The 26,297-nt window shown below is 38.2% G+C and overlaps 1 protein-coding gene across 1 annotated transcript in view; it reads right to left on the bottom strand.

The window, feature by feature from the left end:
* Positions 1-1,569: 1,569 nt before the first annotated feature.
* The window catches only part of LOC135619744 (uncharacterized), a 40,625-nt gene continuing 15,897 nt past the window's right edge, over positions 1,570-26,297 (bottom strand). Inside the window, exons 16-42 of the mRNA XM_065122030.1 lie at positions 25,417-25,493; positions 25,238-25,292; positions 25,088-25,136; positions 24,635-24,772; positions 23,635-23,716; positions 23,390-23,468; positions 21,328-21,374; positions 20,215-20,429; positions 19,947-20,034; positions 19,649-19,768; positions 19,221-19,339; positions 19,056-19,128; positions 18,846-18,965; positions 18,406-18,474; positions 18,162-18,332; positions 18,026-18,073; positions 17,694-17,835; positions 14,615-14,712; positions 6,677-6,821; positions 6,515-6,597; positions 6,330-6,440; positions 5,327-5,401; positions 4,652-4,717; positions 4,308-4,496; positions 4,117-4,227; positions 2,791-2,871; positions 1,570-2,178 (exon numbers count right to left, since the gene is read on the bottom strand). Coding sequence (XP_064978102.1) covers positions 1,999-2,178; positions 2,791-2,871; positions 4,117-4,227; positions 4,308-4,496; positions 4,652-4,717; positions 5,327-5,401; positions 6,330-6,440; positions 6,515-6,597; positions 6,677-6,821; positions 14,615-14,712; positions 17,694-17,835; positions 18,026-18,073; positions 18,162-18,332; positions 18,406-18,474; positions 18,846-18,965; positions 19,056-19,128; positions 19,221-19,339; positions 19,649-19,768; positions 19,947-20,034; positions 20,215-20,429; positions 21,328-21,374; positions 23,390-23,468; positions 23,635-23,716; positions 24,635-24,772; positions 25,088-25,136; positions 25,238-25,292; positions 25,417-25,493 — 2,831 coding nt within the window. The 3' untranslated portion in view covers positions 1,570-1,998. The remainder of the gene's footprint in view (positions 2,179-2,790; positions 2,872-4,116; positions 4,228-4,307; positions 4,497-4,651; positions 4,718-5,326; positions 5,402-6,329; positions 6,441-6,514; positions 6,598-6,676; positions 6,822-14,614; positions 14,713-17,693; positions 17,836-18,025; positions 18,074-18,161; positions 18,333-18,405; positions 18,475-18,845; positions 18,966-19,055; positions 19,129-19,220; positions 19,340-19,648; positions 19,769-19,946; positions 20,035-20,214; positions 20,430-21,327; positions 21,375-23,389; positions 23,469-23,634; positions 23,717-24,634; positions 24,773-25,087; positions 25,137-25,237; positions 25,293-25,416; positions 25,494-26,297) is intronic.

Genomic DNA, 26,297 nt, shown 5'->3' with positions numbered 1-26,297 from the left:
TTCTTCCTTTTTAAGATATTTTTTGTTCACTTTTGTGTTTGAGTATAATGCTTGTCTTGTAAGATTTAGTTTAATAGTCTTAACTCTGGAATCATCCCTGCCTTGTTGTTTGGCTTGATGTTGAGTCCTTGCAATTGATAGTTTTGATCAAGCTATGAACAAAGCCAGTGCACCTGAAATACTAACAATTGCTTCTAATGTGCAATGCATTTGTTGTGCATATAAACTTCTGTTTGCTTTTATATTGCCATTGTTTAGTTTCATTTGCTAAGTTATCCTACCATTCTTATATCCTCTGTTGAGGTGTGCCATTATTGCACTTTCCACTTCTAATTATTTATGCGGTATTATGCTTTCCTTTTCTGTTTGATTATTTATATGACGACAACCGAGCTGTGATTTTATCCCTAATGAGAACAATTTCTAGATGAAGCTTTTGAGCTGACTGTTCGATATACTGTATTATTCTTATTGAAGAAGTTCATCTTCAATTTGCTTTGCACAATATTTGGTGTGTGCTCATGTCACATAAGAACATCTTGTTCTGTAAATAGTTTTGCGTTTTGCGCATCATCTTACTCTTCATTGATACACATACAATATTTGATGTAGAATGGATCGCTCCTAATGAGTGATCGAGGTCATGAATCCCATTTCTTGGATTGCAACACTTCAAGAGTGTGATTTGGAAGAGCTTTTTTAACATTTAATTGTGAAGCTTCCATTAGTTGTATTTCTGTTACTTAGATTGTTGGTTTTCTTGAGAGTGAAAGATGAGGTATTGTTTCTTCTCGTTCTCTCTATTTTGCTCCTTTTATTTGTTGCCCAATGATACCTGTAGGTTGTTTGACAAGATTGGTACATTTTTAGTTTATGATTGTCCGCAGGGTAAAATATCAGAAAGCCATATTCTGATGAATCATTTTCATTGAAGTAGATATCTGTAGTCATCTGATGATGATAAATGTATGTCGATCTAGCCGTCTTCAAGTTATAATTATCGTGATACATGAGACTAGGGTTTAGCTCGGATCAATATAGATGATGTATGCGGATCGTTCCATTTCAGACAGTTTGGTCTGACCTATAGAAAAAAGATTACAAATGCTTTTTCACTTGTTGGATTAGTGAATGCCAAGCCTTCTCCGTAGCAGATCTACAAGCCTTCTCTGTAGCAGATCTATAGGTACGTAGATTGATATATATCATCACTATACTAACCTTTTGTTGGTTCGGTATATATTGTTCATACCGAATGATACATACGTCACAATACAATATACGAGATGGAAATCCATGATATCAAATGTATCTGTAATCATTAAGCCATGAGATATCCAACATCTGACATGTGGAAAAGCTACTAGGATTTTTACTATCCATCTAGCTGGACAGATTTAGTGAAGAAATATCACGAGGGTAGTTTGTAGGAGAGTGACTTCTGACCTGAATGAGGACGCATCAAACTAGTTGAGATTTGATTTTTCTGAGAAAGTGACTTTTGATCATCCATCCACTTTATTTCAACAAAAAAGAGAATGTGTACAGAAGTCATATTGACGAAGATGAAACAAACCAAGAACGCTATAAGTGCTACCTTTTATTGATACGTCATCCATATCATCAATGTAGCAGTTGCAAAAGGCAAAAGTGTTTTAAGTGGTGATCAAAAGGAGAGGGAAGCAACACTGAAAAAGGGACGGTAGAAAGAAGGAAAGTAAGAATAGGATCCCAAATCAAAGAGAATGATAGGTCGATGACAAGTTTAAAATAATCCCAACCTAACAACAAAAATGCCACAAACAAAGAAGGTTAACAAGTTTGCATAATATGCAAGAAAATAAGTGCCAATAGATGAACAGTGATAACTTGAAAAGCTCTCTTGGGGTGATAGGAAGCAGTGCAATGCTTAGGAACGTGACCTTGAATGGGGGCAGCCATAGAAGACCGACTCCTGATCAGAATTGATGAGAAAAGAAATGCTCATGGTGTACTCGCCTATGCTTTTCCAGCTGAGCCAAAGAGGTGCATCTTCTCGGCAATCACAGCTTTCATTGCTTCCTTTGCTGATGCCATCAGATGAACCAAATCTTTATGGGGCTTCTGCAGAGCATCCAGGTAAGCACTCCGGACTTCTGTGTTCACGTTGAACTTCCGGACACCCAGAGCTATGCACTCCTGTTAGGGGAAATAGGTCAAGGTTAATACTGCTTCAAGTGTTTTTATTTTGCTTGGTAGCATTACCCTCATTTGTAATTTGGTATACTAATGGAGAATAAAACTATAGATAAACAGGAAAACTATGTGATGCCATGATCTCATGTACATTGTGTATTTACCTGAACGACTCAATGTTCTAAACGTAAAGGAACCATGTAAACTTACGAGAAATAAATAGCATGGTCATCAGGTTTACCTAGTGATGCATACCATCTTATCAATGAACCAGTTCTCTTGATGTAGTGAAATGGGAAACCTGCCTAAATCACTTGCTGTAAGCTAGATAGTGGTTATAACTTAGCCAAAAGCAGTTGGGACAAGATACTCAGTACACGAGGCTCTTGTCAATACAGGGTCTGAGAAGGGTCAACATACACAGTCTTATCTTTAAATATTTAAAGAGACTGTTTCTATGATTCAAACCTTGGTCTCCCAGGTTGCAAGGGAGCAACTTTACCATTGCGACATGCAAATCTTTGGCACACAATATCAAAAACTGCCTTGTACATTTATGTTGCTTTTGAATACTATAGATGAAATTTAGATTTTCCACAAAATTTTAGTTTCTACCTTAACAAGATCACTTGGCAGACCAGATGCTCCATGAAGAACTAAATGGACTCCTCTGTCTAAAGTCAATGCTCGAAGTTCCTGTCAGAGAAGCAACATTAGGTCAATAAATCAAGAAACTGCATAAGCAAGTGTTCAAATCCATAATTTTCAATTAGATTATGATTATTACTGAAACAAAACTATCAGCAAATATAATATCACAGGGTTTCTACAAGTAATATGGAAAAACTGAAGACGCCAAATTAAGGTATTGATACAACTGCTCAACCACTAGAACAGGTTCACGATGTTACAGGTTCAGCTTCTCCATTCAGAAAGAAGGAAGAAAAAGGGATGAAAGAAAAGAAAGATTTATTTGACTTATAAAGAACTTCCAAGCTTATCAAGGGACTAGTCTCCAAGCACTGCACCAAACTGCACTAAGTAATAATTTTGTTAAAATACAACACATTGCATATACAAAGGAATTCTTAGTACTTGGTCCTTGGGATTTTTTTATGAACTTTCTGTTGCTTATCAGCAAAAAACAGGATGTGACACAATAAAAGCCTGTTCCTGGATTTACTAAGAAACTGAAACATGACCACTTTGCCCATATTTTCCTCTATGATCAAAATATAAGTACGCTGTATGCCTGCAACATTGCTTCAAGATATTAGATACTAGAAATAAGTAATTTATTTTTGGTAACAAAATTCCAAACATACTAGACACATGCTGCGCCTCAATTTTTGATCTAAGGATCTAAAATGTGTAAATATTACATGATTTACTCATCGATTGAGCCTCTTGCAGCAGCTTGAACTCTACAGAACTTGATTTAATCACGAGTGGGAGCAACAGCAAGCCTGGGGAAGCTAAAGCTGGACTATCTACACCACCTTTATCATCAATTTGGTGTAAAACAAAATTGATGCTTAAAACAAAATTGAAGCTAAAGTTCACTAGTCTATTTGGTGTAAAACAAAATTTGCTTGCTATTTACTGCTTTATCATCAATCATTTTCATTTTCGAAGAAGTGGGTGCCTAACCCATTATTACCTGATATAGGTTTTACTTTCAATAAAAATGTTTCTAAATATTAAGAAATTAGTGAGAAGACTTACCCATCCATTTATTTTGAGGCAGTCTGTTATGACCCTAAGAAAATAGGTGCCAAACAACTTATAGAAGTGCACGTTTATAGTCATGAGAAGCTCACAACTAGTTATTCAAGATAATGCATAAAATTATTAATTTGGAATGCAAATCATTTGACGTAGTCAATACAAGTTTTATGAGTAAGCAAACAATGATGAAAAGTCAATTGGAAAGCTACTGACCTTTAGCAAGTCAAGTCTAAGATTGGGACCACTAGATGGGTATTTCCCATGTACATTGCCAATGCACACAGCTAGAGCATTGATTCCTGTCTTATCAATAAATTCTTGAGCCTGAAATGAAGAGACCAAATGTGAAATAAAATCATAAGTGAGATTAATGTGTGACTGCCTAATCCTGCAAAAAAATGAACCTGCTTAACATCGGTCAATCTGGCTTCATAATCTTCAACTGTCGAGTCATCTTCAGTGCCTGACAACCGCCCAAGTTCAGCTTCGACTAGCATTTCCTTAGCACATGCTAGACACGTTAAGAATTTTGTGTATGAGACATTCTCTTCAAAAGGAAGATGAGAACCATCAGCCATTACTGAATCGAATCCCTGAACAATCAACCAGGAGATTTGTATTGTATTTTGAGGAGATTCAAGTAATTGTTCAAGAATATTAATACTAAATTATAACCTAGAACTCGGTGCTCGAGGTGTATGCTACAGAGAGTCTTAGAGGTGAACAGAGCATTGGCAATGGGACCTACCAATTCAAGAGCTTCAAGTACCTCAACCTTTGAATTGCCATGATCAAAGTGAACAGTAATTGGGACCTGCCATTATAAGATGGTGAAGTATCATCCATACTCTTGATTAAAAAGGACAATTTTTAAACAACAAAAAGCTGATGAAATAAGTAATCATATTATGATGGTTCGAAGACACCATTAAAGGTAATTAGTGCAAGATAGAATGCATAAAAGGTAGTCCATAAATAACCGGATCTAGTTATTTATACTTCTATGAGGAAACTTGATCAACATAAAGAACGTAATTAGCAATAGCATAGGTGAAATGAAGGTAGTACACAATTTTGGTTGACATGCTAAAACTTATAGTTATATAACATGATCAATTCAATTGCAATAGTTGCTTAAATTCGATAGCTTATCATATCTAAAAATGGACCATGCTATCTAAACAGAATATGTTAAATTAAGGTGGAGGCTACATTTCATGATTGGTATCTAGGACTACATTCCGATGGACATTATATTAAACCAGCAACTATACTGATATTAAATAATAGATACTAGAGAAAAATATTACATATGAGTGTAATATGATAATCACAAATAATTTCCTGAACAATCAACACTTTTCTTCTCAACAAAAAAATTAGAAGTAAAGTTGTGAAATTTAACTGCATAGCTTGCACTTACCCTGGCCTGTTCAGCAGCAGAAATGCAACATGCAACCAAAGGAACTCCACCATGTTTCAGAGCACCTGGATGAACCTGGGAAGAAGAAAATTATTAACATATTTGCAGCAGCCAAGACAAAGCAATCATTCCTTTTTTTCCTTTTCTTATCATTTCTCTGGAAGTCACAGCATTGTTAAGATTACATCTAATTTACAATTGACTAATGCTCTAAAAAATATTTAAAAAGCAATAATGAAGTACTATAATAAAAAGAAACCATGTCAGAAGAGGTTTATAAAAATATGAAAAACAGATATAAACTCTATAATACAACTTTAATCACAGAGCAGAATGGATTTAATTTGTTTTCAGAGACCTTTAAGGATTTAATTTTCTATTGTAGTTGTTAGTCAGGAGCTTGATTCTAATAGCTGCACCAATGGGCATCTGCATGTTCTAGAGAGATAGCGACATTCATCTTGGGGTCATGTGATGGTCACATGCATACTTAAGTAATATTATTTAATTATGACATATTAGATGTGAATTCATATTCTAGGAAATAATAAGTAATCAAGGGATCATATTAAAAAATGTCAGGATACTTGATTGATTGATTCATGATTTCTGCTTGTTATGAATGTTCAGAAACTTTATTTCTAGGAAAGAAAATATATGGCCAGCCTTATTTTCTCTCTTCTGCTATCTACATTCTCCTGTTTTCTTCTTCCATAACTGTTGCACCAATGTTAAGAATGGGCTATCTTCTGATTGTTGAAGGTTACCAATGACCAGGTCCTGTATTTCTAAAAGGTGGATTTTCTTTTAATCATGCATTTTATCATTTTATCACGAGCAAATGGTTGACATCACTTGTTTTTATAATTGTTTTTTTTAATAGCAAACATTATAGGACAACAAATGATTTTTTCTGATATACTTGAAGAACATTTCTGTCGAAGAACTAACGTTTGTACTTCATATATTTCTTTTTGCCATTTTTAAAATCAGCATTCTGTACCTGCAAAATGGCAGGACTATTTTCAGCCTCAGCAGCTGAAATAACTGCTTCAACACCTTCGAGATTATACACATTGAATGCTCCAACAGCATATCCACCCTTCTCTGCATTCTTGATTAAAAAAAAAAAAAACTTGTGAGTATAGCAGTAGATAGCAAAGTACATTTCAATTATAAGAAACTTACTAGAAGAATATCCTTTGTTGACCTAGAAGGACGAGCCCAACTTGTTACAACATCAGCTATGGCATTGTTATCACCAACATTACCTGTTACATAACAAGAACAAATATTATTGAAAATAAAGTCAGGATTATGGTTTTATGTACCATTAGAGATGTAAACAACCTGGAAAAACAATATATGGAACCCCTGGATGATGGCTTTCTGGACCTAGCTGCCATAAGGGGACGCCGGCCAATGCTTGTCCAATTACCTTGGCACGCTTTGCTTCTAAAGCTTTTGTAGCAATATCTGATGAAGTAATTCCACCCTAAACATGACGAAGTACAAGAACAACCAGAGTTCGTTATATAATCCCTTCCATTAATACTTAGAATTTATGTAATCCTTGCATATTATGTTTACTATCTGAAGCAAGATTAGATATCTTCTTACATAAGGCACGTGAAACCAAGGTTTAATGTACTGAAGCGTACCACTCTGTCACGGACTTAGCTGGTTTTGCCTAAGTCGTGCGACACCCTTGCATGTCCGTCCGCAAAGGTCGACCTCCCTGAAGCCTCCCATGGTCCCTTAGGACCCACAAAAGAGAGAACGGGATAAAGAAAACGCCTCACTCGGGATCCACAAGCAAACATCTCCGAAAACACTTTATAGACAATGCAAATTACAAACATACTTTATAAGCTCTGAACAGTTGTACAACAAAGGGTAAAATGGTCTACTACAGACCGAAAATCTCTCACACGTATCCACATGACACAACATTTATTTACGAGCCTAAAGCAGCCACCAACCTAACTAAAATGGGACTATTAAGCATTCGGCCGTCCCTCTACATGCTGTACAAAGCATGAACATACAAAAAGACACGGACATAAGCATTACATCAAACATCCTGTTTAAAAGTTTGTCCATGACATTCTCCCCCACTTATTCCTTCGATGTCCTCGTCGAAGCCTTTGTTGACACTGCAACTCCCCGCCTTTGCTGAATCTTCAATCTTCTGCTCCAGCTATAATGTGCCTCTTGGCTCCCAGCTGCTCTCTGCTGCTGGTTTTGAGTAGTCGAACATTTGATCCGCCATGCTGCTTCAACTCGCCAATGACTGACTCTAGTGTGGGGTTGGCTGAGTTGTGTTGATCCCTGTTGGTTCCTATGGATCCTCCAGATAAAGGAAAAGACCATCCTTACTGCGCTAATCTCTCAAATGCCTCATACTACTTGAACTGGGTGGATGCTTGTTGGAGCTTTAACGAGCATCGCATTGCAAACTTTGAAGTTTTGGGTCCTTCTTACATAAAATTTGCTCATTGACTTTTCTTTCACTTAGTTGTCACATCTCGCATCACTTCCGCTTTCGATTGGCATTTCGTTGGGAAATGAAGCGGACAATCTACTTTCAATAACAATGATCACCGTTGGTGAGGATTTGACAACTATTGTCTTCCATTATCTTCGAAGGGTCTTTGAACATATACAGAGCTCCTCTACTGGATAGATAAGAGAATTGGGGTACTCGGTTTCGCCCATTCTCTTAAGAGTTGAGAAGGCAAAGGTTACTTGACTTCGCCCGCCTCCTTAAGGTTGTACTCCATGCATCGAGCTGGTTACTGGCCTTCGCCGGCTCTTTGCTCACACTTATGAAGCACTTTAAGTGTTTGCACTCCTTGCGTTGAGTTAGCTACTGTGATTCACCTTCTCAATGCCATCGAACTTCTGGAATGCAGAAAGTTTTCACCCCAACTTGGAGTAATTCTCTAATAGATTTGGTCGCCTTTGGGATTGTACCGTCTTCTCCATCAACCCTGCCGCCTACTCCCGTGAGTAGCGAAGGTATAGCACCGCGTACTGCCTGCTTCGTTCCTTGGTCGTGCACTCTTGCATGACCCGAAGTCCTTCACTTTCGGCTATCTTGATAAGAAACTCGTTGACACCGGTCTTACGAAGTTCCTTGGCCGTGCACTCTTGCATGTCCGTCCGCAAAGGTCGACCTCCCTGAAGCCTCCCATGGTCCCTTAGGACCCACAAAAGAGAGAACGGGATAAAGAAAACGCCTCACTCGGGATCCACAAGCAAACATCTCCGAAAACACTTTATAGACAATGCAAATTACAAACATACTTTATAAGCTCTGAACAGTTGTACAACAAAGGGTAAAATGGTCTACTACAGACCGAAAATCTCTCACACGTATCCACATGACACAACATTTATTTACGAGCCTAAAGCAGCCACCAACCTAACTAAAATGGGACTATTAAGCATTCGGCCGTCCCTCTACATGCTATACAAAGCATGAACATACAAAAAGACACGGACATAAGCATTACATCAAACATCCTGTTTAAAAGTTTGTCCATGACATTCTCCCCCACTTATTCCTTCGACGTCCTCGTCGAAGCCTTTGTTGACACTGCAACTCCCCGCCTTTGCTGAGTCTTCAATCTTCTGCTCCAGCTATAATGTGCCTCTTGGCTCCCAGCTGCTCTCTGCTGCTGGTTTTGAGTAGTCGAACATTTGATCCGCCATGCTGCTTCAACTCGCCAATGACTGACTCTAGTGTGGGGTTGGCTGAGTTGTGTTGATCCATGTTGGTTCCTATGGATCCTCCAGATAAAGGAAAAGACCATCCTTACTGCGCTAATCTCTCAAATGCCTCATACTACTTGAACTGGGTGGATGCTTGTTGGAGCTTTAACGAGCATCGCATTGCAAACTTTTGAAGTTTTGGGTCCTTCTTACATAAAATTTGCTCATTGACTTTTCTTTCACTTAGTTGTCACATCTCGCATCACTTCCGCTTTCGATTGGCATTTCGTTGGGAAATGAAGCGGACAATCTACTTTCAATAACAATGATCACCGTTGGTGAGGATTTGACAACTATTGTCTTCCATTATCTTCGAAGGGTCTTTGAACATATACAGAGCTCCTCTACTGGATAGATAAGAGAATTGGGGTACTCGGTTTCGCCCATTCTCTTAAGAGTTGAGAAGGCAAAGGTTACTTGACTTCGCCCGCCTCCTTAAGGTTGTACTCCATGCATCGAGCTGGTTACTGGCCTTCGCCGGCTCTTTGCTCACACTTATGAAGCACTTTAAGTGTTTGCACTCCTTGCGTTGAGTTAGCTACTGTGATTCACCTTCTCAATGCCATCGAACTTCTGGAATGCAGAAAGTTTTCACCCCAACTTGGAGTAATTCTCTAATAGATTTGGTCGCCTTTGGGATTGTACCGTCTTCTCCATCAACCCTGCCGCCTACTCCCGTGAGTAGCGAAGGTATAGCACCGCGTACTGCCTGCTTCGTTCCTTGGTCGTGCACTCTTGCATGACCCGAAGTCCTTCACTTTCGGCTATCTTGATAAGAAACTCGTTGACACCGGTCTTACGAAGTTCCTTGGCCTCTGCCCTTCAGCCTTATCACGGTACTTGGAGTTTGCCTCTGCATGCTCCACCTCCTCGGCCCCTTTCACGACCAAGCGCTCTCCCTCCATGAGAGCAATGGGTCAATGACTTTCACGGAAGTCCCGCCTCTACGGTACCATGGCACTGCCATGCCCATAGCATTACTATCCGTCGCCTCGCATCTGCATTCCTTTTCTTCACAATCAGTAGATATGCCTTTGTGGCACTCCTCCAAGTCCACCTTCATTCTAACTGATGTTTGATTTTGGGTAGCTAAGTCCCTCTGGACTCGTCGTCGCTTTCTCGCCCCTTTCGACCCCCTGCTTCAACACCTCTGTGTTCTCCAAGCAGCTCCCTTTGGTCGATGGAAAGACAGACTGCAACTCCCATGCATGGCCTTTGCCATCACGTTGTAGGGTTTGCACCGATTCTGTTCTCCTTAGCTTCCTTGGTAGCAACGTTCGCTTACTCGATCTTGTCCTCTGACTTGTCGGGCACCCTTAAGCGAATATGGGCTCTGGAGCAATCCAACTCTCCAGCTGCTTCGATCATACCTTTGCATGATCAAGTCCCTCCCATGGGACTCACTGGTACTTGCATTCGAACTTTTCCCTTGGTGGAACCCAGCCCTCATATGCTGATGACCAATGTTTTCATCCGATGCAAAATTCGATGCACATACGGAAGACCTGCCTCTGCGGTACCATGGCCTTCACTCCTTAAATCCATAGCCCTTCTTGCCGTTGTGTTGTTCATCGAAGTGGAGCTTCCAGTAGCTCTCGATCGTACCTCCGTTTGATCTAGTCCCTCATGGGACTAGGTTGTGTGTATCGCATGGCCACGAACTGTTCCACTATGATCCGCTGCATCATGTCGCCTCCTGGTGACATCTCTATTGCATTCTGATCCTTGTGGGATGAACTCGAATTGTGAACCCTTCATATGTGGCCTCTGCCAATACATCACAGGGTCTCTTCCACCTTCGATTTTGTTCGCTCCTTTGGCAATCGACCTTCATCCACCCACTCTTGGGTCACACCTAGATGAAGCACCGCTCTAGGACAGTCCGTCGCCTAGTAGCTCCCGAAGTCCCCCGACTTCGCTGTAATTAGTGCACCATTATCTGGATCCTGGGCCTCTACCCCTACCAGTACAATCTTCGCTGCGCACCGCTTCCTTCATAGCAACTTGAATGACAACACTGTGGCATATTCTTCAAGAGTACTTGCCTCTGCGTCCTCTTGCCCCGTACTAAGGCCTTTTGAACCCAACTTCGCCTCCGCAAATTGAGTCGCCTTAGTTCCTCCATCAAATGCTCCTCCGAGATAAGGTGCATGTGCCCAGAAGCTCCCTTTGTCTTTGGCACCATACAAGATGAGTCCGCTCCGTCAAAATGAATGACCCATGGAACAACATGATCCTGCTCTTGCCTCTGCAAGAGTTCATGTCCTTGACCTCTGTCCAAGGAAAACACTATACCTCCGCTCCATATTTCATCTTCTATGCTGGCTCCCTTCATGCGGCTTGGGTACTTCGCCAAGTTACACCCAAGTTGCTCCGCTCCTCGTTTTTGCATTGAGTTGATGGTGGCCCTCGCGCCCACCATTCCACGGGTCAGCCCTCCCTTGAGTCCGATCTCCATATCGACTCAAAGTGTGCCTTCATTTGTGTTGCTTTGGGTCGCTCCCCCACTTGATCTCGCAATGCATCCACCAATGCATTCTCTCGAGCGAGATCATGCGACGACTCCTCGCCGCTTGCTCAATCCATTGAGCTTCGTGGAGTTGTTGTTTGTTGAGGTACTCCTCAACAAGTGAGGTCCGTCCTACATGATTCTCCCTCTAGAGAGCCGGGACTCATCCCTCCTGGATAACTATCCCGTTGGAGCAACATCTCTCTTCGTTTCGGAGACCACCATCCCCTTGGACTACTCCGATCTGCTGAACAAACTGTGCATTGTTCTGCCTCTTGCAAACGCACTTGCTAGATTACGACTCCACATCAATACAGCCCCCGCTGCACCACTCAAGGCCTAGCAACATGCTAAACTCGTTGCACACTTCAGCCTCCTACTGACGTATCCTTCACATGCCGAAGAGAAAGTTTCAATGCTCCATGGCGCCGAGTTTCGGTCGCCTTGGGATGGCCACGAACATTCCATCGTCCGCATACAAGCCCATGGATGAGTACCAAATTTTTCGAGCTAGCAATTCCCCTTACCTTTGTGAGCTTTGCATAACTCTTTCGGTCGTTGAACAACTTATTCCACCTTGCATGGTCTCATCCTTTACCAAGCACCTCGCTTGCCTTGAGCACCATCAAGTATAGTTGTCGGTGTTGAGACGTAGCTCAAACTCAGTCATCCCAACATTTGTGCGCTCCACATTCTTTCAAGCTTGTTTGTTCTCGTGGTGCCTCTTGCGCGAAGGGTTGGCCATTCCTCTGAATGCCAATCTCAGATGCCCGTTCCTTCGAGCGACTCTTTTCCCTACATCTCCATGTCCGTTTTCCCTCAAACGGTCGTGCATGTGCTGACTGCCCTCAACGCCGTCCCACTAGGTCCCCCACGTTTGCATGCTAAGTGTTTCTATGAGTGCTTGTCCCGCTCTAATACCATCTGTCACGGACTTAGTTGGTTTTGCCTAAGTCGTGCGGCACCCTTGCGTGTCCGTCCGCAAATGTCAACCTCCCCGAAGCCTCCCATGGTCCCTTAGGACCCACAAAAGAGAGAACGGGATAGAGAAAACGCCTCACTCGGAATCCACAAGCAAACATCTCCGAAAACACTTCATAGACAATGCAAATTACAAACAGACTTTACAAGCTCTGAACAGTTGCACAACAAAGAGTAAAATGGTCCACTACAGACCAAAAATCTCTCACACGTGTCCACATGACACAATCTTTATTTACGAGCCTAAAACGACCACCAACCTAACTAAAATGAGACTATTAAGCCTTCGGCCGTCCCTCTACATACTGTACAAAGCATGAACATACCAAAAGACACGGACATACATAAGCATTACATCAAACATCCTGTTTAAAAGTTTGTCCATGACAACTCGGTATGGGCGGTATGTATCGGTCTAACAGAGGACCAGTATAAGTGGAACATCGGTACACCCAAGTATACCTTGTGTTGATATGCTCGGTATAACTCGGTACAGCTCGGTATGTACCATACCAACATTTGGTTGGTATATCGGTACAGACCGGTAATACGAACCATGCATAAAACTATATGTTTTGTTTTATACTAGCAAAAAGATAAGTTCAATCTGCTAGCAGGTTCAAGTGCAGCATATTTTTCAGCAATCAAATGAGTTTGCTAACACAAACCATTATTCAAGGATGTCTAGATAACAAAAATACATTGATGTTAGCATGTCTAACTACTGATTCAAAGCACCGTTTTGTCTTAAACATAGACATGCTAGTTAACCTGAAAAAAAGGCTCTTTATCTATGGAGAACGACTAGGCAGAACAGAAACACTATGAGGTTATGTACTTTTGGAAAACCTGACAATGTTTTTTTTACCTGACAGCAGGTTATAGTTAATGGCATAATTCCACACATCAGGACTTGTTAGAAAACCTTAAGGACTTCATGTTGTTTCTTTGATGTCATCAGTTGAATTAAAAAAAAATCAGGGTTCTATTCCTAATCCAGTCAAAAATTTCAATTTTAACTCATAATTAACCAAGTTACCGCATAAAAGCATAGTGATTGCCATTCAAACTCAGTCAATTCGGTTGAAGGGCATTCTAAGCACTAAGCAGTGTTTGATGTTTCATCTGGACCAGTACAAAATGAGCGGTACATATCAGGCATACACCAGTATGTCAACTGTCTCCATTTTGGATGGTCTGGTCTGAACCATTTAAAGAAAAATTAATACACACTTAAGGGCTCACGAACGTGAACCCTCCCGAATGCAAGCCCTTTCAACTCATGCTACTGCCGGTCATTGTGTGCCCCCGCGCCTCCGCCCCACACCCCCACCAAACCCCCCCCCCCTCTTCCTTCTTCTTCCTCCTTCTCTCCTTCCTTTCTCTTTCTACTTCTTCCTCTTCTTTCCTCCACTGCACCTTCCTCTTCTCCTTCTTCCTGTCTATGAAACACCGAAACGTACCAAGTGTTGGTACACCAGCAACGACTAGGGATTGATATGGGTCCAATATGTGAAGCAACAATCCTTGATTCTAAACCATATAACTTTGCCAATAGGCTTGGGCTTTATAAATATTTGAGGTTGCTTGCATAAGTTCTGCACTTAATCCAATTGTCTTAAAGATGATGCTACACATGAAATGCTAACAGCTTTAGTTCATAAAAGTTTGATCAAATCAGCATTTGGACCCATCTTATGCATTTTTTTGGTTCAATAAACTATGATTAATTTAATATGCAGTGCCAATTTTGAATTCTATTCAAACTGACATTATGCTTTTGAAGTTCAAACACAGTCCATGTTCAGAAGTTTAATAGCTACAAACAATCTGCACGACTATGACATTAAAAATTCACAACTTGCAACAGTTATCGCCAAAAATAATGATGTACTAAGGAGAGAGCTGTAGTGATGGTTGAAACTTGAAACTGAAATCAACATAAATTTGCCAAACTACATGTGAAGTTGTGATACAACAAAAATAAAATGAAGACTTCTTTTATTGTGTGCGCTCTGTACCTTGGCAAGGATATAACGAGGACGAGTAGTAATCTGTTGAACAATAGCAACCAGAGCAGAGCTGACTTTAGAGTTGATTTCTAAACTTTCTTCAGGAGCTGCATGAGAGATTAAAAACTTATCAAAGACAAAAAAACAGGGAAATTTTATCTATTTATCACCCTTTTAAACGGTTTAACATGACTCCAACAACTGAATTAGGACAGTAGATGAGAAGCATATACAAATACATGTGCTGTGATTGGTGCATGGGAAGATCAAATGGTTTTCATAAATCTCAACCCTAGCAATGAGGCACCATTATATGTATTGCAGTTATGTTGATATGGATGATAAATTACTAATTCACAATGCTTTTTATTTATGTACTGAGCATTTCATTTCAACCTTCTGTTCTTAGCTAATTAATAAAAAACTGAGATATGTATTGCAAATTCCAGCCATAACCATACTTCAAGCTCATCTACTTGACAACTCCTTCGGATGACGATTGTAAGCAAGGGATAACCTTATTTAAACCTTATAATAATCAAGGTGTTTGCATTTGGATGTCAGAAAATCCTCTCAATGACTGGTGTAGAAAAATAGAAGTCCAATATAATGATTGGTCTTTCGACGGAAATAAGATCAAGTTATTAATTACTTGATGGCAAAACTCAGCTGACAGAAGATTGTACAGTGGTGTTTTGGCATTCGAGATGAACTGGAAACATATTGCTCATAATTCAAGCTCTTCCTAAGTCTGCTGAATTATTGTGAATAGCTTGGGTGTGACATGTAATCAATGAAGCAGATGTTCCTACAAGCAAACTAGCTTTTCAGCAGCAGAAATAGGCAAAACCTATTAACTTAATTCATTAAAAAGAATGAATAAGGTGAATAAGAAAGTTTAGAAGAAAGATTAGAGAAAAGAAGAATTGAATATATAGTAAGGACAGCATTCTCAAAGAAAATGAACGTAAATGAACTATTCCACTTGTGATTCTTCTGATGGAAAATAGGAGTGCCATCTGCATAAAATATCAACTACAGTTTGTGGATTTCCATAATTTCCAGTAGATGAAAGTGAATCACCCATTCCCAGTTGATCTCCAAAACAGAACCAGATTATTATGCAAAACCTGCTTAGTGAAAGGGCAAATAAGGAGAATTTTATCAATATCTTTGTGTTTCTGTACCAGTCACAAACAGCAGCATCTCTTTTCTTAATTTTTCAATAAAAAATGATTCAAGTGGATTATAATTTTGGAGACTCACCAGATGAAATATTTTTTTCTCTTGTCATCATTACACTTCTAGAAAAACTCTAAATGAAGAAGACAGTTGTTCCGAGAAGGCAATTTGTACAAAAGATTGACAACTCTCCACAGTACCCATATATGTATCATGCTCAGTACCATGTGTCTGTACAAGGCACACACCAGAATGAATCTATTTTTCTACATAAGGTCATATCATGTGATACTAAAGACATGCAAAGGCATGACAGAACATCATGCTGTGTCAGCCAGTGACTGACTTAACATGGCAATTGATGCTAAAATCTCACAAATCGACTGACCATAGCGGATATTGCATCCAATAAAATCAGCATAAGAATTTCTGGCAGATATCTTTTTTTTTTAACAAAGACAAAAACCATGAACTCCCAATCGTTTGGCTTCAGAATCATGCATCTATACCTGCCAGAACTTATTGGAAATATCATTAATCAAACCAAGGTTCACCGTGCTGCCTGAAACAGTACAATATGGCCTGCACGTACCGGTCCGACAGGGAATCAGCACACAGACTGTCCTGTACCAGACAACCTATTGTTGGGTATCCCGTATCGGTTGATATGGGGTATGTACTAGGCGGAACGATTGAATCTGATACCGATCAAGGGTTGAGATTACCCTATGTTGCCCGATACGTTTTCAAATTATTTTGAGGATGGTGCATGGATGGAGTATCAAATTATTTTGAGGGTGGTGCCTTAGGAGCCGCCTCAGACATGTATGGTTTACGATGATCAAATTATGACCATCACCATATTGATGTACTAATGACATATGGTGTATCAATATACTATGTTATGAGATTAATTTCAAGATTGGGTCCGACAAACATACCTTATTGATATACAAATATATAAGATTGAGGACCTCGATCCAGAGTCCATGGAGTCCCATCATTCTTTTTGGTGGTAGAACCAAGTATATCCATCGATCGATTCATTTGAATCTTAAAGCTTAACTCATAATTTAACAATTCAAATTATTTCTTTATAGGTAATTTCGAAGGGGGTTTTGGCTTTTTTTTGTGCCATCGACACGCACTGTCATGCCGACAGTTGGTGTGTCGGCTTGGACAGGTAAGTCAAAGCTTGGATCAAACCAAGAAACACCATATCTATCTTTTGAGGCAAAAGCAAATTAACTCTTTTTAGTTTCTACTTTCTAGTAAAGATTTTACCACTACTAATCCCAATTGGGTTTCCCTGTCTAGTCAATGCATGTTGTTTTTGCTGAAAATGAATCCATTTCCCCATCACTAAGACATATATCCCAGTAGTACCCAAGAAGTATCAATCATGTGCAGTGATGTGAACCAATTTTAATCATGTGAGAAGGGATAGTCAAAGGAAAAATCTAAAAAAATTATGTGACATCGGATGAGGACAGGTAATCAGCATGCATCTGAAATGACATGCAATGTAAAGAAACCTTACAGCAACAAAGTTCTTCTACCTTCCCAGCCAGTATATCCTATTATCAAGACCTTAAAGTTTGCATTTGTATGCAATAAATTGTAGCTGATCATTTTCTATTATCATTGATCTTTGTGCAAATGATTATCAAACTTATTATAAATTCACAAGTCACAAGCGTGCCACACTATATTTATATAATTGTTTTCTAGAGGCATATACTCTGATTTTTACGACTAAAAGGTAGAACATCAAATAAGGTGATTTCTCTAAAATAAACGAAATATAATGTATACATTCTCAAAGATAGAGCACTGCTATAAGAACAATGAGCTCATGGAAGAAGAAAGGAAAAACAGAGAGAGAAAGCGAAAGGATAATGCTGACATCTTCCAGTAATGAGTTGCCGGCTGGTCATCACAAGAGTGTCTTTGCCAGCTTTAAGAAAAGCACTTGCAACATTTGCTACATGATTGATCTCTTCATCTCTTTCTTGAATTGATTTCATGGAAATTTTATCAACTGAGACCTGCTCTAGAGAAAAGGCCCATTAACCCAAAGACAAACTAGATGATAGACAACCAGCACATGAAATAATTTGCAGCCTGCATTTATATTAGAGGGAAAAAGCAATTCATACAAGAAACCCAAGAAAACATATGAAACTCTTACACTATGATCAACGAACTTTTCTTGTTTCATTAGAAAAGGGAACTAACCTCGACACATTTTAGTTTTGGGCCAAATTGTGATATAAGTGCTTCGACCTGAGTATGTAGACACAACAACAAGAGATCAGAATTAAGTTAACTGAAATAAAATAATCAACAAAATAGAGAAACGGAAAAGTCAGACCTGCTTTGTCGTTTTAGGCACATATGAGCCCACAATGATGAGGCCACCACTTGTGTCTTTGGTTATGCCAAGATCACTTGGGCGGATGGGAGGTCTTGGCTCTATTCCAATTCGAGCAGACACAAAACTTGCAGCAGTTCGACATAAGAAACGTTTTCCTTTTATTTCAGCCTGCATAATACTTAAGATGTTAACGAAGAAGAAAAAAACAACTACATTTAAAAGATTTGGTAAATTAGCTTACTTGTATCATGCCTGCAGAAAAAACAGAAATGTCTCTTTCACTTGCAGCATTTACAATGCATATTGAACCCTATCAAGCATATCATGAATTTCTAAGAAATTAGATATAATCATATAAGAATTAATTTTATCGCAGTATGCATAAGACAAATTGCTTTAGTAATTTAAATGAATTGAAGTATGAAGACAATCAAGAAGTAAATAAATGCACTTAGAAAAGATGTTCCTAACCAAGAATTAGGATCTAGTATATCAAAAACAAATAATACAGTTTATGAGTCAGCATGTTAATATTCTTTATACCTTTTGCAGGTTACAAAGATGACAATCAAGAAGTAAATAAATGCACTTAGAAAAGATGTTCCTAACCAAGAATTAGGATCTAGTATATCAAAAACAAATAATACAGTTTATGAGTCAGCATGTTAATATTCTTTATACCTTTTGCAGGTTACAAAGATGCTCACAGATAGCAGCTGGCCCTCCTTTACGCAAGAGGTTAATAGAAACTGATGAAACATTGTTGGCTGGAATTCGTCCTTTTGTTTTCTCTTCAACCCACTATTATTTATATGAAGAATCAAATTTACCTCCTTCGTTCTATCAAAACTTTATGTTGATAAAATAATGTTGAAAAGTTCCTTTCTTTACCTCTCTAAGATTGGAAGATCTATAACCAAATGCAGCATCTTTAGCAAACTCAGTCTCTCCAGCAGGAACAAGCCTACATATGTGACCAAGATGAGGCTGAAGGAGAGTAGGATACAGTGATGATTTTTAGAATTTACAATTCCAGTTTGCAAATTCATGATATACCTATCGGCATCTGCAACATAATGGATATCATCAATAGTGTAACGTCCTCCTTGTAGAAAGAAAGGACAAATGATCCATGCATCCATCTCTCCTAGTACTGATACTACTGCATCAGCTTCCTGGAAAAATTCTCAGATTTAGACAATATATGAGAACTATTATCATATTGTACATGATTAGCCCAAAGTAAAAAATTTAAAAAATGAACAACAGAGCATAGTGTGTGCTAGTGTCAAAATTCATCCACATGGTAAATATTGTAGACTGCCTGTATAATGCTGTGCTGTTTACCATCATATCGCAGGTGTGCGACAATGGCACAACATGACATATGCCTTCTATGTTTTATCTCCACGAATGCAAAACACATACAAATACATACTTTAGAACTTTATCAGTGAAACAAACAAGAAGAATTGAAGCCTTACCTCAGGAAAGTGACCCCGAAGAGTTGAATCACCTCTTAGTACTATAGTGAAATCAATGCCCTTCACTGCTTGAGCTGCAGCTTCTACATTTCTACATATGTTTTTGGTCAACAAAATAGCCTGTGGAATGTCACAGGAAGGATATTACTCTCAGAAGAAAGATACCCTAAATTTCATATCAGTGATGCATGTATTACTTGATAACAAAGAGATTGATCAATAGAAGTATAGAACTATAGAAGTACTGAAAATGTTGCAAACTAGGTATATAGACCATAATGTTTTTGTCAAACAATACCTTCTCAGTGGTCAGAGATCGTGAATTAGTTAAAATGAAAAAACATGTAGGCCTTTTCCTGAACTGTTCAACAAGCATCTCAATGTTCCTACATTTCCAACATTCAACAAAAAGTAAGGCCAACAACAATTTGTGTAACAAAAATATAACCAATGTTTGTTTCTATCAATAACTCATTATCCTTGACGACAAATCATCAAAATCTGAAGAAGGAAATGAATCTGAGAATCATGAGATTAATTGTAACATGATAGCCTGGAAATCTTACCATTCTGTCAAGACTTCTATGTCATGGACAGTTTGAGTTCCAGTCGGATCATCATCTAAGACCACTAAAACTTTTGATTTACTTTGACATTCCATTGAACTAAGATATTCCAATGGATTCCCGGGCCATTCTGGTGAGAGAGACTTGAACATATCTACTTTACTGATAATAGGGTTTTTGTCTTCAATTCTAACACCAGTTAATGTTTCATATACCTGTCAAAGAACAAGGTTTCATCAGATCAAAAACATAACCTAGAAACTAAACTTTCCTTTCACTAGATGTAGACAGGAAAGAACACACTCATGCATTAAAAACATAATACTTAATACCAGTGAGTATTTCAGCATATTGCAGCATGGAATTCAGACAAATTTCTGAATATCAGTGAGTTGAGGCCTGAACAAGCTATACTTGCACAAATGAAAAATAGATCTATTTGGTTGCAGATTTTTTTATTAAAGTGGAGAAGTTCAGCTGCAGGCTTATTTCAACAAGGAGATGGAACAAATTTAAGGGAAGTAGAATACACAACAGAAATATAAAAGAAGAAAGAAAAGAGAAGAAAATGTAACTACATAATGGGCTGATCCTTTATCCACAAAACCATCAAAATCTGCAATTTGGAAGAGGCTGAAAAATGCTTGGAATCCTTTGAAACAAGGATGGGTGTGCTAGGAATGATCATTTTAGTTGTTAGAGGCACCCATGAAAAACTATGTTATTGCTTTCCTTTCAGATGGCCCAAAAAGTTGCAGTGTGAGTTCATCTCTCAATCTTCTCTATCTGAAGGTCAAACAACTTTTTCCACCATATCTGAGGGGATGGTAGGTTTAGTCCACAGTATGACAACCCAATATCTCAATCAGCCTTCAGCCCCATTGAATTGGAGAACGAATTTTTCCATGGTCAACTCCACAAACAATATTTAAAAACAATTAGAGTTTGAGTAGCACCACTCATAAATCACATGGAAGTTATTTTTTCCATTGATGGTAATTAACTGCTCTTTGATTGTCCTGCTAAAGCTTTCATGTATCTAGTAAAGTTAAGAAACTAAACATAAAAAAGAAAAGAAAATAAGATGGAACTTAGACCACCAAAAAATTATACCTTGACAACAGCAGCATCATCACATCGACCCCAACCAGATGATGAACCTGCAACAAGAGATAGCTTATAGAATCAAAGTTGAATGGTCAAATAATGAGGGGCATGGATAGTGCTGTACGGCCACCAATCTCTTAGATCAAAAGGAAATGAACAGTATAATGCCAGATAACTTTGATAAATTGGAATGTTGAACATCTAAAATCTAAGCGGACCAAACAATATTATTGTGTTATTAACAGTATAAATCAGTAATGGTTGTCTTTATGAAAAGGTATTTTTGGACTTTCAGGTTTGGAACTGACCTGAGCACCCGTGACAGACACGTCCAGGTTCCCCAACTACCCAAGTAAAAAGGGGACTCCCAAAGTATTATTTGATAAGGACTTTTGACAAAGGACGTAGTCATATCATTATAAATAGGTGGGAGGTGAGGTTCCTCCTCTCAAAACAAATTAGTTATTCTTTCCTCACTTTTCCCGTCTCTTCCAACCATTAGTGCCACCTTAGAAGGGGCTGCGAAAGAGAGATCCTTCCTTATCTTCATCGTGAGGGTCCATGATCATACAGGAGACTGCCATGCAAGGTTCGCAATATCGTACCGTACCGGTGTTTCGACTTGGGCTCGGTACCGGTATGGTACGGTATACCGAGCGGTACACCCAGGTGTACCGAGTACAGTGCTACAGTGCACTCAGATAGGTAACAGGCAGTCCACGTACCAGCAACCTGTTGGACCAGTACGTACCGCCCATACCGGGCGGTACAGTTCGGTACTGCAGATCATGCTGCCATGTGGAGTCATCCTATCAGCGATCAGAGAGGCAAGCACATAATATCATTCACCAGCTACTAGAAATTTTGATACCAAGTCTGCAAATGCAAAAGGTATGAAAATCTGGATTTCTGCAATTTCATTCCTAGTTTTGTGGTTTGGGGAAACATCTATATAGGATAAACACAGATATCATGTAAACTGCTTTAATATATCCAAAGAAAACATACTAATATACTGGTAAAGTGAGGTGACTAAAATCCAAATAGTGTTTCTGATGCTGTACAAGGATAGTTACTAGGATAAATGACAACATTTAAAATATAATATATTCAAGTTTCAAGTCACCAAGTTATTGAGCATTATGTTCCAAACAGTCCAATTCAAAACTAAGTTCTAAGTTCCAAATTTCCAAGGCACCATGAGTGAATGATGTTATGTGGCATCTAGTATGTACTTTGTTTCTTACTAAATAAAGTCAATTAATTGCCTTGTTTGCAATTCAGATATTCAACATGTAGAAACCTGTAAGAGGAGGGGGGAGAGGTGCTTCTGAGGCAAAATTTGAATTAACCCATATCAACCTATGAATTACAATAGAGCTCTTAGTTAAGACCAAAAATAGGGTATCATTTTCATATGCCAAGTTTTCTTATCCTCTTCTCTCCTTGTTCCACATCATTTGACATTAGAACCTTATTATTCTCTTGGACAACTTTCCTCTTCTTATGACAAGTAGAAGAGGTAAAGGGAAATGCTGTGAAAGAATGACTAGATATAAGAAGATAAAAGGTTGAAGGAATTGAATCTCTATGAAATAGGCTGAAGATTATACCATGTTCCTTGAACATCAAGGAACTCCTCGCCCTAGAAGTTCTAAGTTATAATTATGCATGTGACAAATCCAAAGATGTGAACCTCTTAGCATTTAGATGAGTTATGGAAGTGTATGCTATGGAGAAGTTTCTCCATGCAAATGACAATATCAAGACTGAATTGTCAGAGTTACAATACTGATCTCAACCTGAAGAGTTCCCTGATTAGCTTAATGTCACCGAGAAGTATTTTTAGTATAACGGGATACCTAAATATTGAAAAGACATCCAATTACTACAAGAAAATGGATCCTTACATCTCCTGTTAAATCCTAGTGCTGAAATATGAACTTGTTTGCACAAAGTAGATTTGATGAGGATAGTACGACAAATCTCACTAAAAGGAAGCGAAGGTGCACAATAAAAAGCAAAGAAAAACACATCCAAGTGGGATGTTGAGGAAAATGAACTTAACCTGATAGAAAAAGTTGGTGGGCCACACTTGATAAATAAAGTGGGATCTTAAGACTGGAGCTTTCATTCAATACAATTCCCTACAAATATCAATCAAGAACAGGAAAGAAAGAATCAGATGTATCTGTAAAACCATATTCAATTTTAAATCAACAAATCAGACATTTCTGTAAAACCATAGTAAACTTTACATCCACAAATAGAAGTTCACAAAAGAATAAGTAAAAAATAGAAACGAATTCATACGAGATCTTTCACAAAGATATCAACTGCAGAGTACGGTGTATAGTCATTTTCTAACATGTGAGGGACGCGATTCCCAAACATCCTGAAAGGAATCAATGATGCATGATTTTAGTTACTACGAGATACAAGGATAATAATCTAATAAAAGATAAAAACTCAAAATCAGTTTAAAGGACGATCCAATTATATACCAACAAAATAAATAAAACTATGTGATTTTATTTTGAAATAATTATGAACAACATATATTCATCAAGTACTGACAATAATTTATTTTATAAATTTCAAAAAATCCCAAAATTAGACATCCTAGTCAGTAAAACCATCATCATCCTCAATAATTAAATAATATGACAATGGTAAAACTCCAATATAGGGGCAAAAGCATCATAAGAAATTTTAGCACTGGTGGCATGAAATGTGACATTCCATTTTCTCACAATGGGCTGACACTTAGTGCAGCTGAAATTTTAATACTTGATCAGTAGCATTTTTATCACCTAACCAAAGCCCCATCCCAATAAAAAATGTTGCCAATGTAAGAGGAGAAGAACCAATTTGATGATCAAAATATAGTAGTGAAAATGTAGATGTTGGCACAGCATATCAATGGTGAGAACAGGAAATTGAAATGGAGCTGTTTCATCATTATCAAGCAAGAAAGAGATAGCTCTCCAACAAGGATTGTGCAATAAGACTACTATGTGAGGAAGAAAAATAGAAATTAGATTTAGTTTCGGAGTGACATGATCCCAAATAATTTAGATCCATACCAGCCAATTTTGAAAAATGCCAGCAAAAAAGTATCTTTGATTATTTATAATATGAAATTTCCTGAGAAAGTTAAGCAGAAACAAAGAGTTATGTTGACCTTTCCTTACCATATGTGATTGGAAGCAGAACCCAATCGACCCATTTTATTTCACTTATGCAGAAAAGTAATGTACTCAATTCAATGAAAACTTCTAAATAAGTGGAAAGAAAAAATGCAAGAACAAACCATGAATAACCTCCTGCATGCATTATAATTTCAAATAGTTCTCTGGTTTTTAATCCCAGCCGAGCTCCAAATGCCATTGCTTCAGCTGATGCAGCTATATGAACTCCAGCAAGCAACTGATTAACCATTTTAACAGAACTGGATAGAAAAGCAAAGGTTAATAAGATTATTATCATGATTCAAGATAATAATCTGTTCTTTTTTAGGCTACAAATATTATGCTGTCAGCATGACAGAATCGAGAAGACAGAAAAATAAGCTATTCACATTCCCTAGATAACTTTTGATAGAACAGAATCCCTTCTCAATTTTAAAATTTTAATATAAAAGAACTTATTTCTCAAGTTTAATATAGTAGAACTCTTTTCTCGAGGAATAATTATAAATAAATGAGATAAATGTTGAATTATTGAGCTAACTTTTCCTATGCATTTCAAATTAGAATGCGATTACCTTGCCGCTCCACATCCACCTTGGATGACATAGAGCTTCTCGCTTAGTGCTGTAATACATACATGTTAAGTATCTGCATCCTTCCAACTATTTCAAAACAGAAAAAGAATGATTCTTTTTCTAACACTGACCAAGTCAAAGAATTATTACCTGAAAGAACATTACCAGCGCTTGAAAGAGCATCATCAGTGCCAGAAGCCATAATCTAAGTATTTAAGAAGAGAAAACCAACAGATAAGAAAAACTTGCACTTGGATTTCCTGATATGCATCATTTGAAGGAAATTTAGTTAACATAAAGGCCTCAAGAAGACAAGAAATAAATTTTACCGTGAGTGTTCCTTCAGCTGCCCTTTTAACACCACCTGATACTGGTGCATCCACCAAATTGAAACCCTTGTTTTCATCTATGAGAAAAATGTAGCCTTTTAATGGAAGCACAAAGTATTATGGATTGAAGGCTACAATACAATAACCAGGGTTTTTAATACTATTAGGAATTTAGGATGTCGACTAACATATTCATTTAGATTATCAAGTTCTTACTGGTGTAAGGCTAAAAAATTGGGAGACTCGACTACTGTTGGTTAAGGCTCAAAATATCTCTAAACTCTAAAAAGGCATCATGGAAGCACCTAAATATGCGATGGACCTGAATTATTTTCCATGTGAAGTGGCACAATCAATAAAGCCTTAAACCAGGCATGGTATACAAACACAACATACTACAAAGATGCTGACATGATAAATCTTATGAACCTAACACAAAATGGCAATTAATACATATAATTCTCTGTGCACTGCAATAATTTTATCCTTCATAGCTCATACAATGTTGATGAGTTATGCTCATCACATATCAAATTAATAACAAGCAGTAACAACCATTCATATTGGATGAGTAGGGATTCAAACACAAAGATTCCTTAATGGATCAATGTATGTTGTCTCTTTCAATGCATTTCTTAATCATTTTCTAGGCTTGCTCCAGACCTAATTTTTCCACTATGACTATGCTACAACATTATGTGTATGGCTTATGGAGCCATATTGGGATATTACTGACCCTTGGATGCTCCTCAGTTAATTTTCATTTCCGTCCTACTTTATAAAAGTCTTCTCAAGGTTTCCACCCAAAATGGTACAATATGAGCAGTATTTATCGGTCCAATAACTTACAAACGGTATTTTATTAGGCCTATAACTTTCTG

This window comes from Musa acuminata, chromosome BXJ2-8 (assembly GCF_036884655.1).
Source record: "Musa acuminata AAA Group cultivar baxijiao chromosome BXJ2-8, Cavendish_Baxijiao_AAA, whole genome shotgun sequence".
Lineage (NCBI taxonomy): Eukaryota > Viridiplantae > Streptophyta > Magnoliopsida > Zingiberales > Musaceae > Musa > Musa acuminata.
This window is presented reverse-complemented; position numbering and strand designations above follow the sequence as displayed.